Source organism: Mixophyes fleayi, chromosome 1, assembly GCF_038048845.1.
Source record: "Mixophyes fleayi isolate aMixFle1 chromosome 1, aMixFle1.hap1, whole genome shotgun sequence".
NCBI classification, from domain to species: Eukaryota; Metazoa; Chordata; class Amphibia; order Anura; family Limnodynastidae; genus Mixophyes; species Mixophyes fleayi.
The window spans coordinates 111,419,962-111,439,837 of record NC_134402.1 but is presented as its reverse complement, the minus strand read 5'-3'; the positions used below and the strand labels follow the sequence as shown (position 1 = coordinate 111,439,837).

Sequence of the window (19,876 nt, the reverse complement as noted above, 5' to 3'; positions counted from 1 at the left end):
ACGCAGCTCATGTTCTGAGGATTTGTCTGTGGAATAGGTGGGATACTACTGACCTAGCCAAGTAGACTAAGTCACCTGTGCATGATGAAAGAAATCCTGAAAACACGAACTGGGCGTGCGTGAGGACTGGAGTTAAGAAACGCTGTTCTAGTGGAACAATGTTGCGGCTTCCATTCTGCACAAATTCAAACATTAGTAGACTCAACACCACAAGGCATACAGGATATATTGCCCAATGTCCTATTAAGTGAATTTATATGGGTGTTTACAATGTGCTGTCCATTATCTGTATGATGTATGTTAGGAGCCTTACCTAATGGGGGCTAGGAGCTATGATGGGGACTAGCACTGTGGAATGGGAACTATTCTAGGGAACTACTAATGTGGACTAAGAACAATACTAGGGGACTATGCTTAGGTGCTAGAACTAGGGAATGTGAACTCTTCAAACAGGTAAACTCTCAATATTTCCGATCATAACCCCTGTTTTATAAAGTCACACCCAATAAAAGTTTTTAAAAAACTATTTTTTTCCTTTGAAAAGCACATAACTTTCCCAAATGCAATTTTTTTGCTCTGTGAAAAAAATAAAAAAACTTTAAGTTAAAATAAGAAAACCTTCTTTAATAAACCTAATTTATAGGGAATGGGTTATAAATTACCCTGACAAGGCATCAGGACATGACTGCCATGCTCCCTTCCCTCTGCCCCTTCTTCACCCTAAATACAAGGATTTCGTATAAAGTGCTGCCTGAAGTTACATACATGAGAATATAACTTTGCTAGATTTCTTGTGTTTTTTGCTCTGGGTGTTAAGCAAGTTGCTGGCCTGTAGATGTATGAAGCAGTGTGTAGTGTACCACTGGAACAAGTTGCATTTATTTAATCATTTTGTTCTTTTGTTTAAATAAATTGTATAATAAAAAAAAAAAAAAAAAAAAAAAAAAAAAAAGGTACAACATCGTCTATTAATAAATACATCTAAAATCAATACGTCAATGCATTTCCTCACCTCCTGTTCTTCCATGTCCATAAAGCACATTTGGCTGTAGGCTGTCTTCATGCCCCAATAAATGAGGCAGGAACATGTAGATGTTTGAGAACTGCATGGGGAGCTTGCTGGTCATATTCAGAACTTTCCATTTTATCTCTTCAACTGCAGAAAAAAATAAGCACACTGTAAACAGAGTGCTTGATATCAATGGTTACAGCTGTTAAACAACAATATAAAGAAATAGTAAGGATAATAAGGTAATGTAAGTTGTGGGGCACCCTTCTACCAGACACTTCTAAAGAGGGATGAACTTTTGGCATAGCCAGCTACAAGGTACTGTAACCTCTCACAGCTGCTGGTTATTACTTTTCAGTCCAGGTGAGGATCCCTAAATTCATAGAGTTATCTTGAGCCACTACATAGCAGTAAGTTATGACAAAATGTGGACAACCCATTTAAAAAGAAAATGTACTGTTGCTACAAGCAAGTATAATTATATATATTTTTTATTTTATTTATTTTTTAACATAGGCATGTTTTACTTTAGAAAAAGTCTTCATAATAGAGCAAACTGCTGAATATTATGCATTTTCAAATAAGAGAGAATTACACAAATGTTATGGAGTGTGGTTTTGGATTTTTAAGTAAATGATTATGTATTGGAGTTTCAACAATGAAACAATGCCACCCAACATTTTACATAAATAATATGATACAGGGGTGCAACAGACATCCATTTTTATGACTGTTTCTAAAGTACAACATGCAGCGCATACATTGAGTGGGGGTGGGGCAATGTTATTACAGAGGTCAGGAGTTGACATGCGTTACAATACAAAGCAGGGGGGGGGGGAATATGTTCAAGGAAGGGGGAATATGTTTCTACATTGGCAAGAGAGGAAATGTGTTCCTACAGAAGTGAGGGAGATGAAATGTATTGCAGGGGATTGGGATTACTCTCCCCCTAAATGGCGTGAAGACACCCAGTACATGGGATGGCCAGACGCCCGCAGGAGGTGGTGCACACCTTTTCCCATAGGTACTATATAACAATGTTGACAGATTTGATATAACTGCAACGAGGTTCCTCTTTTCCTCTAGTAAATACTACATATTTTACATGTTTAAGCTAGTTTAAGGCAGCACAAACACAAGGTTGAAGACCCGGTTCTCAAGAAACTGGTTCTAAGTTAATGCTGGAAGAAAAGACATGGGCATAAAAATGTTTTATTAAATAGATAAAAAAATAATTGTAAGCTCAATCAAGTCCTAACATGTTACAGAACACATGTTTATAGTATAAAACATATAGTTTAGTATATAGTATAAAACAGTATAGTTTATTGTAAACACTTTATATAAAGAAATCTTGGCCAAGTATTTTCAAACAGGGCAGGATTATGAATGGGACAACATGGGTGATCGCCCAGGGCCCCCCACACAATAACATAAGTACAGTGCACCAGCACAGAAGAAGTGGAGGACCAGCCTGAGCTGCTCTGTAACACTGAGGAGTTTACTGCTCCGACAGGAACTCCACAGCATTATTTGCTGTGCTCACATTGCCTAAATGACTGTGTGATGTCAATCAACCAATCAAAGCACAGACATGCCCCCTATCTACACTGCCAGAGCCATGGAGAAATCTGAAGGCAGGCACAGCAGGAAGAGGTAAGTGTGTGAGAGTTTGAGTGCATGGGCTTGATCCCACTATGGAATTCAGCAATATGCTGGGCAGCAAATGTTCCGGTCAAAAGTCCCAGCGTGAGTACAATCTTTCCTCAAGATTCTAGTCATCGCTGTTTGGGTAAGATATTTATCCTAATTTCTTGGGGGGTTTAGGTAATATATTCTTGGGATAAGACCTGAAGCTGCAAAACTATTATACACCCAAGTGTTGACAAGCTAAAAAAACAAGGGGCACTTTTTCCTAGACTATGGATTTTGTATATTTAACAGACTGAACTGTTTCACTGGTACGGTTTGGATTTTGGAACTGTAGACATAAAGTTGGACTGCATCATGTAAGATATTTCTTTGCTGTTCATTAGAGCATAATTGTTAAGTTACAGAATTAGGGAAGAATGTATTATCATTAATTTAATATTCTGTTTACTTCCTCTGGAAATATAGGGTGTTTTTTCAACTACATGTTCATATATGTTGCAGATATGTCATAGATATATGTCTAAACTGCTTAGATGTCCTTGTTTACAAACACATCACACTAGCCGAATAAGTGTGTAGTTTGGTCACACTATAACTTTCCAGTATTAAGCTTAGTTTATGTTATGCCCAATTCCCATATTCCTCAGTTGCTTCTGTTCTTGTTTTATATAGACTTCTTTATTTGTAATTATCTACATTGAGGTACTGTGGCAGGCACAGGCAGCGCATCTACAGGTAACTGGTAAGCCTCTTTGGGATGTTTGGCACAGAGGTAGGAAGACAGTTTTGGCTCCCACCTCAGGTTATCATGAAACTCTAAAGATTTTGCAGATTGGCCTCGAGTCTCTGATAGGCATCCGCACAGCAATTGCACCGCTGACTAAAGTGTTGGCTGTGTTACATTCTGTCTGTCTTGGTCATTTGAGACCACAGTAGCTGTGGTGACAAGGATTTCAACAGATCATAGGGATAATTGGTGCAATACATAATACCCCTTGTACAGTAAAAAATTATAATTTTTTCACAGCTGGAAACGTTACCAACAATGTACAGGCTATATGAGATGTGTCTCTTCTTCATCCACAGTTGTCAAATTCCCATGGAGTAACCAAAACTCAAAATGAGGCAATCAGGAATTTAGTAAAGATTATGTAAGAGGAAAGTGGCGATCCTCTATATATTAGTCTGCAAGATACTGATGTATGCATTATATTTGCTATAATTATGACCAATATGCAATAATGTACATAGAGCCTCATTGCTGCAACATAGCTCTATGTATTTGATCACAAATTTACATTAGGACAATGATGCTGCATTACAAGTCGTAGTGATGTTATCAAGAAACCAACAAAAACAAAGTAATCAGTAAACCCATCACACAGAAGCACATAAAGTGGTCTTTTAAGCCCTGTCACTTGAGCCAAACCTGTCTACTAATGAAATAATCCACCTTTATTCATTTACCTTGCCGCAGTAGGTGCACAATAACAGTTTTGGCAAAATGGCCACGAAGAACCTCATGTTTTTATTAAAACATATAATAATAATATTCTATAAATGCATCTTACTGTGATTAATATTTTGTTACAATCTAAAGTGTGCTTCACAATTCTTGTCCCACATGCAGGACAATAATATTTAAGGAACTATGATACACTTTGTCGTGAACAGAGAACTTAGTTATTTATAAGTGTTAACCCATCACATAATTGTTTGGAATAAGGCCTAAATCATAACTGCAGTGTAAATCGGGTATATCAATTGAATCAATTGATAAGTTTAGCTACTAAAGTGTAAAATGTGAAGTCAGAAAGTCTGTTGTGTATTTGATGGCTCTGCACATCCCAGTGTTAGAAGATAGCAGTGTCACCTGTAGGACCTTCAAAGGGCCCCTGCTATGAGCTATATCGTGACATAAGTTAGTTTTTGGACACCTGAATAGACTTTGTGGGGTCGGTCACAGCTTGACATCCCTGCAGTCAAAAGGCAGCATTTAAAGGCCTATACAGGTATATAGAAATAGGAGCTTCAAAAGGAAAATATGTCTTCATAGTTCATATTTTGGGAAATCTGGGAGCAGATATCACACCAGGGTGTTGTGAATGACAGACTCTGGTGGTATCCGGGAACAGCTATATCACATATCTTTGGGAAAGGTATGTCACATTGTCATAATTCCATCGTGTTTGATATTGAAATGTGCGAGAGATTCAGGGGCGCACGCAGGGGGGGTTTCTGGGTTTCCAGAAACCCCTCCGCTCCGCTAAAAAAGTGCCCTACATAGCAGCACTGTACTATACAGCAACCGCGGCGCTGTCAAAGAATCGTCCGCGGCGGTGCTTCTTTGACAGTGCTGAAACCCCCCTTAAAAATCCTCCGTGCGCCCCTGAGATTATGACTGGTTTATTGAAGGGGGAGCTATGTCTCTGGGATATATCTGTGAAGAACTAGCCAAAGGTCAAAACTCTGGGAATATTTGTGAGCAAACTATAGTGACAACCAGGGAACATCCACTTAATTTTGCTTAAAAAAAACCTGTGTTGGGAAGAGGCAAATTGTCAGTCTTTTTGGAAAATCAATCCACATTGATAAGCTGTCCATCTTCCTAGCCAATTTCCCATGGCACAGATTATACAACTCATATAATTATACTCTGAAAGTAACCCCTTTTATTTTAAACTGTTTTGCTTGTGTATGTTATGTGAATTGTTTATTATTATTTTTATATCTGAATGTCCTGTACCTTTGTAAATTAAATCTATAAATTTAGCAATATGCTGGGCAGCAAATGCAGCCAAGAACGGGGAAGGTGTGCTGTAGTGGGGTTCTTGTCAGGCTCCAGTAGCAGAGTGAGAGCTGGAGAGGACTCTTCTATACTATTCTACTGCTGGGGGGCGATCAAGGGGAGTGTGGAGGACCATATATCTTAAGTAACCTGTGGATCCAGCTCCAAGAATTATACGCTACAAGCAACAGCTGTTTTAGAAGAACATTTCTCTGCATTCTACAGTTCACTGTTCGAGCTCATTCACATCTACAATAACTAATGAAAAGCAATTTAAACTTAGGTCAAATAAATATCAATGGTGAGGTTCCCACCATCACAATCTATCATTTTAATGCATTGTTTAAAGATTTAGAACACGGTACAACCTATTCCTCATGTGTTAACCTGTACAATAGATTGTACGGTTAAAAGCAGGGCTTGAAGTGGGCTGGTATACAGTGGTGGCCAAACTGCCACTTCCCCTACTGTTTGAATTGCTCCGATTATAAAACTAATTCCATTCAATGGAATCAACAACACATGAAAAGCACATGGGAAATGCATTAAAAACATATTACTAAAAGGTTTGTTAGATTTCAGCTGTTTTTATTTATTTTCTCAGAGTATATTTGTGAACTAGTGTTGTTTCCTGACTGAATATTGCCTGCAGTTCCTGCTGAATGTGAGTGTGTATCCTGTGTTTATGATTAGTATTGAAAGAAAATTAAACAGAAGTGCCAGGAGAACAGGTGAAGTTATAATTTTATTGTTCTGTATCATCATTGTTACTTTACAGGGAAAAAAGGAAGTTTTATTTGGGGCACTCTCCGATGTTCTGTACATTAAATTTACAATATGTTAAAATATTCATATATCCTGAATAATAAATGGTAGCAAAATATATAAAAACTTATGGTCTCGTATTGTGACAGTGCAAGGAAGTGAAATAAAGTGATTTAAAATTGCAGTTTTTGACTGCATTGCTTTGGTGTCTGTAACTATATTGAAATAAACACTCATATTTGTGCATCAATGGCTCCATGTATTTATTCACCACTACAGGTATATGAATTCTCCCATAAAAAATTATATTGAATACTTGATTATTATAATTACTATTCATTGTTATGGGGGTAGTGATATGATCCCCTCAATATGAAACCGAGGTATTTGGCTATATATTCAGTTTTTATAGGCGGTCATGATATAAAAAGGGACAAATGGTAGTAACCCTCCAACCTGAATGAAGGAATCTGAATTTCAGTCTAGTTACACTCTCACTCTATATTCAATAGGTCTCTTCAATTGATTATATGTAACATAAGAGTTAAATTGTTCATCATAACCATCATGGGGGGTAGGCTGGATAACATATAGCCCCACTCTCCCAGGTTTACATAAATCCAGTTATTTAATCCGGTGTTCACAGTCCCAGTTGTATAGTATCAGGGTACAGTGTAACAAGTAGTGTGAATTGTAATGTAAGAAAAGCCAAATATATTGTTACACTTTTCACTGTGAGAAGCATGCACTCAATTAGCTTAGTAGCTCCAATGTTAAATGGATACAATCTCACATTCACATTTATGTTTTTGCACTGTTTCTCATGAATGATTGTATATCCATTTAATTTACCCGATAATGGAAATAGTCTTGAATCAGGTATCTGCAAATACAGCTATTCAATCTCACATTCACACCTATTTAGCAGAAAATATTGATTGTATTTGGCACTGTTAACAGATTATTGAATGAATGAATGAATATTGATTAATGAATATTGAGATTGATGAATGTTTATATTTGATTCCTAATTTCTGAAGCTTATTTAACTTTCCTACTTATTATATTAGTTGTAGGATAACTAGACTATATAGACTCCTATAAGCAAGCTAAATTCATTCAAAAAGTCAGACATTTCCATTGGGTCGATTTTCTATTTAGACTTGTTGCAATCAAAAATGCACTTGTCAGGATCTGCCTCGGCTCGTACTGCAGTATTGGCTTAGGGTGCAGCTTTGTCTCTGCAGCTCCAGTCTCCTGGACTATATTGGACTTGGTATTATATGTCTTGCAGTACCTCTGATTCACCAGAGGTGCTGCTACTGTACCCTTGCCTCTTCCACTACTAGCAGGGATTAACCTGCTGCTCCTGTTATCTGCCTATTTAGGCCTGCTCTCCACGGTCACCCTTGTTGGTCATTGATATTGTTGTTGTGTTGCTGCTGCTACTACTGTTCTGGTTCCCTTGGACTACTGCAAGCTGCAAACTCATCCCTACTCCTGGTTTCATCTCATGCAGCCAGTTCACCTGTACCAGCCATATTCTATTATTTTATCTGCTTTCAGCCTCACCCAGAGATCCATTGTTCAGTCTCAGAAATATCTGATTTGTACCTTTCCTGCACTATTCTGGACTAAGTTTTTCTCAATAGATTCTTATATTTTTACCATACTCCAGGCTCCATAGCTGTCATTTCCAGCTTTAGCACAGTTCATCATAGCACACTGGATGTAGCTCTCATTAATTATCTGGTGCCTTGGACTATAGCGAGTCTGGGGCTATGATACTATTATTAGTTATTAATATTAGTCTCCCTCCTAATCCTTCATTAGAGTATTAGTAAACTATATCAAAATAAAGTAACATGTGTAGCAGCATGGAGTCTAAGAACTAACGAAGCAAAAAATCCAATGCGCGTTTCACTATGAATAGCTTTATCAAGGCAAGCCGTGGGGTCATTATGATTGGCTTTATATAGTGCCAGCCAAACACCCTTATTGACATCTTCACTAACATCCTATTCGCTTCTTCCTATTATTACTCAGCCTGCATCTGTGATTGACAACGTTTCTTCCCAATCACTTTTTCAGCCTTGTAAAAGTCCCGTCCTCTCATTATTTTCATTGGTCCGTATCAGACCAATGATAGTCCCGTTTCATATTGTAAACAAAGCATCATTATCTCGAGTGTCAGGCAGACAGCGATCGAATGTCAGGAATACAGCAATAAAAAACTCATGAAGTAGGTAACCTATAATTATAAATTAATCACCCCCATGTGGTTAATAATTATTAATGACTTAATGTGTTTTCTATTCTATGAATAGAACATTAGTTATTTTATAATTATAAGGATATAGTTTGTATAGAAATTGCTATGTTAATTTATGCTGTGGGTTAGGTAACTTACAATGCAATGTGCTAAACAGAAATATAAAATTAATAAATCAGGTGTGATTTATGCAAGTGAGTAGTGTGGGAGCTGCAATTAATACTGTGAATATACCTGAACTAAAAATATCAGAGCAAAACATATTGTGAAAATTATTAAAAGGTGATATTAGGATGGTTATAAAATAAGCAATTTGTCATATTAGTGAGAATTTATTATTAATTATAAAGTAACTAGCTCATGTAAATGTAACAGTGATAATAAATTACCCATAGAATAACATTAAAACTAGTGTGTGTAATGATTTTTGTGTATACATAGTTAAATAATTAAGATTTAAATGCTATATGGTTGGTTTTTAAAAACCATCATTCGGACGGAGAGGGAGCGCGTCCAGATCGAATAGACTCTGATTTACTACCTGCATCTCCTACACTTAGCGAAGTTCCCCAATGTCCCTATTAGTAGTTCCATGGTGACCATTCGACCAGTGTAACTTTCACGAATTGGAAGGGATCCTATTAGGTTCCCTCCCTCATGTGTTCAATATGGCTTAACAGCAGAATTGTTTAATGTGTTCCCCCCACTATGTACCCCTTCAATCCTTCCCCCTTTTTATTTTGTGTCCTTTCCTTACCCCCCACCCCTTTCTTCTTTCTGTACCCCATAATTTTTGAAAAATTAATAATAAAAATACTATTGAAGTTAAAAAAAAAAAACCATCATACAATTATATAACAATAAATTAAACCCTATATGGTTGTTATTCTTTCCAATAATACATTTTAATAGTACGCACTGACTGCCAACTAATGTTCATCCATTTTTAGGTCATGATAGCAGAATCAATATTGTTACTCATTGTAAAATAGTGTAGAAAATGACTATTCTGTCCCATAGAGCATTATTACTAAAATCATATCTACCATAAAAGGTACATAAATTAAATTAATTTAGAACATAGTTTATAAGATCCTTTATTTATGTGTGTCCTAATCACACTAAGCTTATTATGTTGTACAAGAAATAAATCTACTGAAACGACAGTAGATATAAAATATATTGTTTGAAATTTACTTTGTCTTTTAGAGCAATATTGCCCTCACGCTCGAGAAGATGTTTTTTGAAATGTCTACTGGTCATGCTAATATAGTTGAAAGTGCAAGGGAATGTAAGGCAGTATATTACACCCAATGACAGGGGCGAACGCAGGATTTAGAAGGGTGGGTTTCCGCCCCCCCCGGAAAAAAAAAAATATTGCGAGAGGGAGCTGCTCCATTTCGGCAAGTCTGAATTCTACAGCAGCCGCGGCGCTGTCAAGCAGCATCCGCGGCAGTGTTGTATTATACTACAATACAGCACTGCCACGGACGCTTCTTTGACAGCGCCGCGGCTGCTGTACAGTTCCGTTGGTTCGCGGAGGGGAGGGGTTTCTGGAGAACCAGAAACCCCCCCCCCTGCGTGCGCCACTGAATGAGTTATAATTTAGAAACGCATTTATTTTAAAAATTTTGGAGTACTTATCTTTGTACTCTTTGGTAGGAATAATGAATTGGCACAATTTACAAGTGCCACAACTGTAAGCATGTCTGGATCAGTGCAATGCTTTCGCAATATGTTTGGTATTTGAATGTTGTGCAACATTCATTCTGTATGCAGATTGCACAGTGAGAATAGATTACAGCCAGAAATTGAAACACTCTATATATGTCACCCCGTAAATTGCCACCACTCGCCCAAAGGCCAAATAAATAAAGAGCAGTCTAGAGAAAATTCCAGTTTTGACGGATCTTGGGATTTTCTCTTTTTGATAAATAGGCCTCTATCTTTTAAACATACAGTAGTAAAAAGGAAAAAAAAACAAAAAGGATGTAATAGTAAGGGTAAGAACCAACAGGGCTGGATATACTGAAGAAAAAGAAATTGCAGACTGCCTAAAAGAACTTGTTTTGCTCTATATTTACCAATGAAAATCAAAGGGGTCACCTACAGAAGGGTAAGATCTACCCTGCTGTAATGTGGACACAAATATTTTTACTATAGAAAAGGTGTTCCTTAAACTCTCCAAATCAAAGTAGAAAAGTCATCAGGTCCAGATGGTAAACATCCAAGAGTGTTAAAATAACTAAGTAGTCCTTGCAGTACAATTAACCAAACATTTTTACCAATCACTGCAGACAGCTATAATTCCAATAGACTGGAGGATGGCAAGCGAATTCCAGTATACAAAAAAAAGCAGTAGCGAAGAATATCATAATATAATAGTAGGGAAATTAATGGAATAACAAATATTGACTATTTAGATTCGAGAAAATGTGTAGTTGTTTCGAAAATATAGAGAAATGTACTGAAGTATGGAATCTTAAAGGTAATACATTAAATTTAAAATAACACATGTGGGACAAAAAAATCCTAAATCAGAATACATAATAAATGGTAATTTAATGTCAACAGTTAGGAAAGGAACCTTGGAGTTTCAGATGACAGTAAGGTAAGCAAATAGTGGGACAAGTCTGTAGAATAATTGGCTGTATAAGAATTAACAGCAAGAAGAGGGAGGATGCATTGCCACTTTATATGTTACTAGGAAGACCTTGTGTACAGATCTGTAGGCCCTCTCTCCAAAAAGACATTAATAAAAAAGAAAAATTGAGGAAAGGGCTACTAAAATTTTGCATATGCTGCACATTAAAACATATCAGGGGAGACTTCAGGAGCTGAAAATGTACAGCTTACATGAGAAAAGGGACAAGAGGTGATATGATAATATTTGATATATATGAATGATTCTAACAGATTTCAAGACGACAATTTTGGGAACAGAATGATTTGACATTGAACGGAGGAAGATTGGAATCCATGGGACAAACCGTTTTTTTTAAAAGAAATTGTCGAGACAAAAATAAAAAGGATCTGTCATGCTGTAAATACTTATTATTTTAAAGTCAAAGTTTTACAACTTTCTTGTTTTACCTCCAATTGTTCTCTCCAATCACAGATATAATCTAAAGTAACCAACAGTATGCCTCCCAACTGTCCTGAATGAGGCTGGCCCGTCTGGATTTGAAGGTTCTGTCCCTTCATTCTAATCAAGACAGCTTTGTCCTGTGGGCTGGAAAATTGGGAGGTATTACCATATGGGAGAGAAGAGCAGGTGTTGCACACGACACTGGTGTAAAAAGCAATTGTTGAAGTTAATTGGACGAAGGTGGTAATTAATCATTTCTGTACACTGCAAACAGTTGCAATGCTATTCATACACAACAGAATTTTTATCATAACATTTAAGTATGTTTATATTTTTATATTAAAAAGACAGAAAATACATTAAAGTAGTGAAGGGGCAAGGTATTGTTTCCTACATCTAAATTACATTGAGTTTGGTATCATTTTGTTCGCAATTGTATGAGAACTTTTCCAGTATTATTTATGTAGCTAGTCATTATTTAATATCACTTTTTCATACACCAAGTAGCCAATACACAGGGAGCATAATAAAACAGCTTATAGAGGTCTAGAGGCGGGAGCCTGAGAAAGGACACATGGCAATCTCAAGGAACAAGGTCCAGAAGAATCCACCAATGCTACGTCGAGATTTTGGGGAGGTCAAGACCCTTCAATCTATGAGTGAAGACCTTAATACTGTAACTTTGTATCTTTGTGATGTCACTGCTGTTTACAACAGTACAGTGTATAAAATTGTTCTTCTCTGGCTTTGGAAACCAGAGCGTTCTGATAGAAGCTGAACATGCGCATGCGTATGTATGCCAAACTCTGCCTTGTAATACTTTGCAAATAAAACCTATGTGCTCTGAAACCACAGCGATCGCATCGGTGTCACGAGCCGCGGCGGTACTCACAGCCGCCGCGGCTCGCTTCCTGCGACCTCTTGCGTCCCGGCCGTCACGTCATTTACGGATCCTGCCCAACCGTTGCCTTGGCAACGGTCGGAAGCTTCTTGTTCTGCGCTGTGTCCCGGCAGTGGAGGAAGCCGGGCGCGCACACGCTGTGTGGAAAAACCTGTGGCTTGATTAAACAAGCCTTGTACTAGTCTGTGGGCTAATTAATGTTTGTATGCAATTAATTATGCAGGGGGCTGTGCGTGGTTAAGAGCTAGGCTCTGATTGGTGGCCACTAGTATTTAAAGGCAGTGATGTCTGCAGCCTCACTGCCGGTTATAGCGTATCTGTCCCAGTTCTGCTGACCTGCTCCTGTTCACTTGTCCTGTCCTGTGGATACTCTGTTTGATTCCGTGTGTAGGACCGCTGCTTGGATTATTGGACTCTGCCTGTTTTGCTTGTGACCCTGACCCCGACTCTACCGTGCCTGTGACCCCGACCTCTGGCATGTTTATCGATTACCCTGCTTGCCTGTGACCCTTGACCTTGGCTATCGTATTGACTACCCGCTGCCTTCTACCAGTCTCCTGGCCCGCCGCTGTGGTCCTGTATTTCCAACTCACACTACTCTTGGAGCTAAGTCCTGGGAGCATCCGAATACCGGTGAGCGCGTCAAGCTTTAAGGGAAAGGTGGCTGCTATAGGTGAAGACCTCCTCATCTGGTTCTGTGGGTTGGGGATCAGGGCCAGCAGCCTAACAATCGGAGAATCTTTACTGCAAACGATGAACTACACACAAGACCTCTGAAGGTGTCCTGTGGATTCCTGCAAGACGTTAGATCCTTTAAGACCTGTTAGTAGCGAGGTGGGGCCTCCATGGCCCAGACTTTTCTTCCAGCACATCCCACAGATGCTCAATCGGATTGAGATCTGGGGAATATGGGGGCCAAGTCAACACCTTGAACTCTTTGTCCTGTTCCTCAAACCATTCCTGAACAATTTTTGCAGTGTGGCAGGGCACATTAACCTGCTGACAGCGACCACTGCCATCAGGGACTACCGTTGCCATGAAGCAGTGTACTTTATCTTCAAAAATGTTTAGGTAGGTGGTACGTGTCAAAGTAATATCCAAATGAATGCCAGGACCCGAGGTTTTCCAGCAAAACATTTCCCAAAGCATCACACTGTCTCAGCCAGCTTGCCTTCTTCCATTGTGCATCTCGGTGCCATCTCTTCCTTAGGTAAAAGACACACACACACACACACACACACCTGGCAGTCCACATGATGTAAAAGAAAAACGTGATTCATCAGACCAGGCCAACTTCTTCCATTGCTCCATGGTCCAGGCCTTGTCAAAGTCGCTCAGATCCTTGCGTTTGAACTGACTGTTAACTTGCTGTCTAATATATACCACCCCTTGACAGACGCTATTGCAATAAAATAATCAATGTTATTCACTCCACTTGTCAGTGATTTTAATGTTGTGGTTAATCAGTGTATATCTTACTGGAAGAGAGAAACAAAAGGCTGTATTTCTAGAATTAATATCCCTATGTGGTAATACAGCATTAAGCCCTGTGTGTTCATTGTAATGCTATTTCATTCTGCTTTGTATTGCTGAATAGTCTACTTCAACTCATGCAATATTACGCCATTCACTGACCCAAAGAATGGAAGTGTGTGCATATCAACAGCTCCCCACAAAACCAATACATTATGCATCCATACATTTTGCTATCACGTTCTCTTTGATGCTGGGAAACCCATCAAGCACTATGCACTAAAACATAAGCAATATATTTCTTTATGACCCACAAATGAAAACAAACAATAATATTAATTTACATACAACATTTTCTACTTCATTTTATTTTTCAGGGCACAGCTTGTACACATTTTATTTTTATTTACCGGTATATAGATTTAGTTTTCATATATGACAGTAGATAAATTTAGTTTTTATGTATGTCAGTATGTGTGATGACATACAACTAGCGAGTAATACCTGTGTGATTTTCAAACGCATTTCTCTTCTCTGCAACTGCCCGTTTAATCTCATCTAGAATAGTGCTTAGATCTCGAGACCTCTTCTGATTCTCTTGCTCTGCATGGAACAGCCTTTGTTGTAGTTCTAAAAACTGCTTTTCATATGTGTCCATCCCATATTCTGCAAAGAAGTGAAAATTGCAATAAACAGACATCCCTTCAAAACAACAATTTCACTCTGCAACATTCTACCTAGTTTCCCTGCATTGAAGAGCGATTTGTAGCTTTCCCTTATATTTCCCTTTACTAACCGAGTTGGGTTAATGAAATAAGGTCTTATGTGGAAAGGAAAAATATATAGTACCTCACTAAGCCATTATTTAAAATATCCTTACAGGATTCTGAAACCTTTAAATTCACTGTTTGATGCTCACGTTGGGAGACTATTCATATGAACAGTGACAATGGCGTAGTCATATGAACTATAAAATGAAAAACCGGTCTTATGAGAAGGAAACTGCAGAATGAATATTTTGTTAAGTGCTTTTAAGCTTACTATTACGCAATCCACAAGTAAAATTGTTTCAGTGTATTCCTCAGTGACAAAGGAGCTCATTAATGGCCAACTAATGCTTTTCAGCTAAACGTACATAAAACTCCAGGGACCTTGATCCATACAAATGTATTGTAAACTCCATTCTCTGTAAGTGTGTTGGTCTTAGTGCTAGGAAGAAAAACACAAAACAAATGTGCTACAATACAGTGAACATTAACATAATTGCCCCCTGTTCTGGCCACCTTATAAAAAAAAAAAAAAAAATCAGCATGGTGAAAATGACACTTGGGGCTAGATTTACTAACCTGCGGGTTTGAAAAAGTGGGGATATTGCCTATAGCAACCAATCAGATTCTAGCTATCATTTATTTAGTACCGTCTACAAAATGACAGCTAGACTCTGATTGGTTGCTATAGGCAACATCCCCACTTTTTTAAACCGGCAGCTTAGTAAATCTAGCCCCAGATCTTAAAAAAATAACTTTTACGGTATGGTTATAGTTTAAATTATGTATATTTCAACGCTATTTCTCGTATGTGTATGAAAGCTGCAAAGTTTTGTAATTTCCTTAAAAGTAAAAATAATTTGTTGGGAGCAGAGGCAGGTAGGCACAGTAATAATAATAATAATAATAATAATAATAATAAATAATAATCCCTGCACCTCATTGGCTAGAAAATACCACATTATATTTGTGATGCATTATTGTCACCGAAAATATTTTTTAGAGATTATATATATATATATATATATATATATATATATATATATATATATATATATATATATATATATATATAATTTTGCATAACAGTATACAAGGACAAAATATAATCGCAAGAGGCCATAATAAGTGTCTTACCTTTTAGTCAGGATAAATATAACAAATGTAAGTTGAATATACAGTAATTAGGAGATAACGGTTTTACATTCAGATAACTGGCCAAGTCAAAATACATATAAAACTATTTAAAAATGATATATAGAAAAGAGTGATAATGTTTTGAGGAGCGAGGAGAGGGAAGAAGGGGGAAAGGAATAACAGAGACCTGAAATAGTACCCCCGACGGGCATCGGTCGCCCATAGGGGAACAAAAATGATTTTATAAAATAGGCAAACCAACAAATGACTATAGTTACAAGAAAAGGCCCGAAACATTCCAGGCAGGATCGCTGAAAATATTGGAAGCTGAGGGACTATTGTAAATAAACTACATCAGATTTGGTAACATTTGTAGGACTTGTTATTTAAGTATGCAGATATTTTTACCATAGATACCAAATACCATATTTTATTAAGGAGTTGCTGTCTAGATGAGGGATCTGGGTTTTTCCACTGCTTTGCAACCAAGCATCTGCCCGCATTAAGGATCTGTACAGAGAGAATGTTTATCAAGAACTTCTAGTGGGGAGCCAAGGATGCAAGACCAAGAGCATTTAGAGATTGTAACTTTAGTGATATTGCTAATGAGAGTGGTCACATCATCCCAAAACAGAGCAATCTTTGAGTAGGACCATCAGATTGGAAAGAAAGACCCCCGCTCCCAACAACCCCTACAGCATAGCTCAGAGGTTGCACCATAGATCCTTTTCAGCCGTGTAGGGATCAGATACCATCTAAGGTATATTTTGTAGGCACTTTTACAAGGGATGAAGTAGAGGTTCAGGAGACCTGGTCTCTAACTGTTGGCCAGGTGTCCTCCTCTGGTGGCCTGCCCAAATCAGCCTCCCATTTTAGTTAATGTACAGGAGTAGTGGTCTGTTTAGAGGTGATGAGATGATTACATAGAATGGAGATAATACCCTTAACCTTGTGACTGAAGAGACACTCAAGTGGAGATAGAGCATGATATCAGGCTTAGGAAGGCAATCGACACAGTGTCTCACCTGCAGGTATGCAAACAGACTGGCAGTTGGAAAATCAAACTTCTGCCGCAGAGTCGCCAGTGGGATGCATTGGCCAGAAATAAGAACTTCTACAATCATCCTGATACCTCTTTCCTGCCAGGGTAGAAAGCGAGAGAGACAGTGCTCAATAGAGGTCAGGGTTGTTTCAGAGGGAGGTTATTGAGGAAGGAACTGAAGTGGTTTTGAAAATGACAATTGCAGTGGTCCCAAATCTGACAGGTAAAAAAAATGAACCGGATGTGACCTCATGAAAGGAGGTCTACCACAAGCTGGAATGCCCAATGCTGAACCCAAAAAGGCATTTTACAGAAGGAGGACTTTGGATCTATCCATCTTGGACCAAGGCCACTTGTAAACCATGCTACTGCTTCGATCAGGTGAGTAGCAAAGTAATAGAGCCGACCATCTGGAAAACCCCTGCCTCCATTAAATGTAGCCCTATGCAGTGTAGAAACAGTGGTGTGCAGGGGTTGTTTTAACCACACATGGAAGTACCAAAGGTGTAACTGAATTACAGCACGCCTGGGTACCTTTATTGGGAGGGTCTGAATATTCAGAATAGGTGAGGCAGAACATACATCTTAAGAGCAACAATCTTGCCCAACCAGGAGATAATTAATTTTTGCATTCTGAGCAGATCCATCAAAACGTAATACAAACCCCCAAATACTTAATTTTTCCTGGCAATATTCTAAAATTAAAGTTACTTTTAATGAGTTCCAGGGTGAGAGGTGGTAAATGAAGAGCGACGGATTCTGTTTTAGAAAGTTTTTCTTTATACCTCAAGAGTGTTCCTTAAGTAGAGAGGATATTAAGCAGGTTCGAGAGAGAAGTGTGAGGGGAGGTCAAAGTAAGGAGAATATCATCCGCAAATAAATTCAGCTTATATTCGCCAGACCCAACCACAATGCCTTTAATATTGGGGGAAAGGCAAATTTTTGCTGCGGGTGCTCAATCACAGGAGCAAAAATGAAGAGTAATAGGGGAACCTCTTACTCCTCATTATTCTGTTAGTAAATGGGGAGTGGGGTCGATAATATGTAATTTACTGACACCCTGGAGAAGGGACCTGTAAATCCCTGAAGAAAGTTGCCACCATAGACAAATCTCGAGGGTTTTTAATTTTAACATAAATAACATTTTAATATTGTTAGCCGAACCAAGTGAAATAGATACATATAAAAAAAGATATTTTCTATATTACAATACATATTGTTTTATTTCATAGGTAAATACAAAAAAAAAAAAAAAAGAAAAGAAGGTTGCTATAGTTTCTTTTATGTAATAATGATGTTTCCAGAAATATACCATGAAATGTATTTATTTGGCCCTACTGATTTCTGGGATACGAAATATGTGTACATTAAGGTGTGAGGCAGTAATAGGGACAGATACAAATACGTGAAAAAATATACAGTAATAGCTTATTCATCTCTCCTATGGAAGTACCTAGCTTTACCTATCAGATGCAAGACCCAAGCACTAGCATGACTGGACATTATCAAACTACAAGTCTATTACACTGCACACAAGCATACTGTAGAATACAATTCCTACCAAACATGACCTGACAGCTGTACATAATTGTAATACAATTATATAAATACAAAGACACTACACCTGCCAAACACAACATGACCACTATAGAAGAATACTATTCTATTTAAAACAATATCTCATAAGTAAATCTAAACTCATTGGGCCTAAGTCATTAAGGAGAGCAAAGCATAAAAAAAAAAAAAAAAAAAAAAAAAAAAGTGTAACTTTGCAGCTGGGCAAACACGTTTTGCATTTGTGGGGAGATAAATTTAAAATGTGGGGACAGATTTAGAATTGGGATAGGGCATGTCCTAGAACAATTTTACATTTTAATGTAAAACTAAAGCTATAAAGTATTTATGTGCTAGATGAAAAAACAGCCTGTATTTAGCTTATGTGCAAAATAATAAACTCATACTTACCTACTTTCTTCAGCTCCCTTCCGGGAGCCAGCCAGTGGAGGGGGGCGTGAAGGGGCGGGGTGGCCGAAATCGCGTCATTTCGGCCCCGCCCCCTGTGACGTCATGACGCAAATTGCGTCATTTGACAGCGGGGGCGGGGCCAAACGCCGCGATTCACCGGGAATCGCGGCGTTTGGGATCTAATTCTGCCCACTTCACTAGGAAGTGGGGCACTTCCTAGTGAAGTGGGCAGAATTCGGGAGATTGCCACACTCGCCCGGGAGTCCGGGAGACTCTCACAAAATGCGGGAGTCTCCCGGACATTCCGGGAGAGTTGGCAAGTATGAATAAACTAATTTGCATTCCTTGTATTGTAACATGCTTTGTCCCGGGGAACATTTACTCCTTTTTTTTTTACTTTACTTTCCTTAATGACTCAGGCCCATAAAAGGATACAAATAGACACAGAGAGCAGCATCCAGTCATCTGAACAAGCAAAGTAGTAGTGGACACTGGTGGACTTATAGTTGTTGCAAGGGTATGGATGACAATGTGGCCTAGAGGTGAGGGGAGCCTGATGAACCTATGTCACTTTCTGTTCTAAGCACATTTGGGGGCTTCTACATGTGCGGTGAAGCCACAATTGAGCATTCAGTTCCAGAACTGGAGCTGGTATCAGATGAGAAAAGGCCTACAAAGTGAATGAATATTTTGCGTAACCTCCTGGTATAGAGAGAGTATTCACTAGGCATGACCCGATTATACAATTTGCATCATTGCAGGAATTCAAGTACCCCTGTGGGGTCCAGGTGATCCATGTGTGCGTGTTTCACTTTCACTTAGAGCTTGGTCTCAGGAAAGGATCCTCAAACAGCTTGGCCCAAGTGGCAGTCTTCCTGACAGCTTTCTGTCCATTGAGGGAGGGGGGCCTTACAAACAGAGCTAGCCCAAGGATATGATACAACAAAGGATAGACAACAACATAAAACTGACAGCAAAGAGGACTCTGCCAAAACAAGCTTATAATCTAAGGTGTG

General features: G+C 38.4%; 1 protein-coding gene across 2 annotated transcripts in view; it reads right to left on the bottom strand.

The window, feature by feature from the left end:
- The window catches only part of MGAT4D (MGAT4 family member D), a 111,433-nt gene that overhangs the window by 68,510 nt on the left and 23,047 nt on the right, over positions 1 to 19,876 (bottom strand). The window contains exons 2-3 of one of the 2 annotated variants that reach the window (XM_075199573.1): positions 14,454 to 14,615; positions 1,013 to 1,156 (exon numbers count right to left, since the gene is read on the bottom strand). In XM_075199573.1, coding sequence (XP_075055674.1) covers positions 1,013 to 1,156; positions 14,454 to 14,615 — 306 coding nt within the window. The remainder of the gene's footprint in view (positions 1 to 1,012; positions 1,157 to 14,453; positions 14,616 to 19,876) is intronic. The other variant, XM_075199583.1, reaches the window with a different exon arrangement.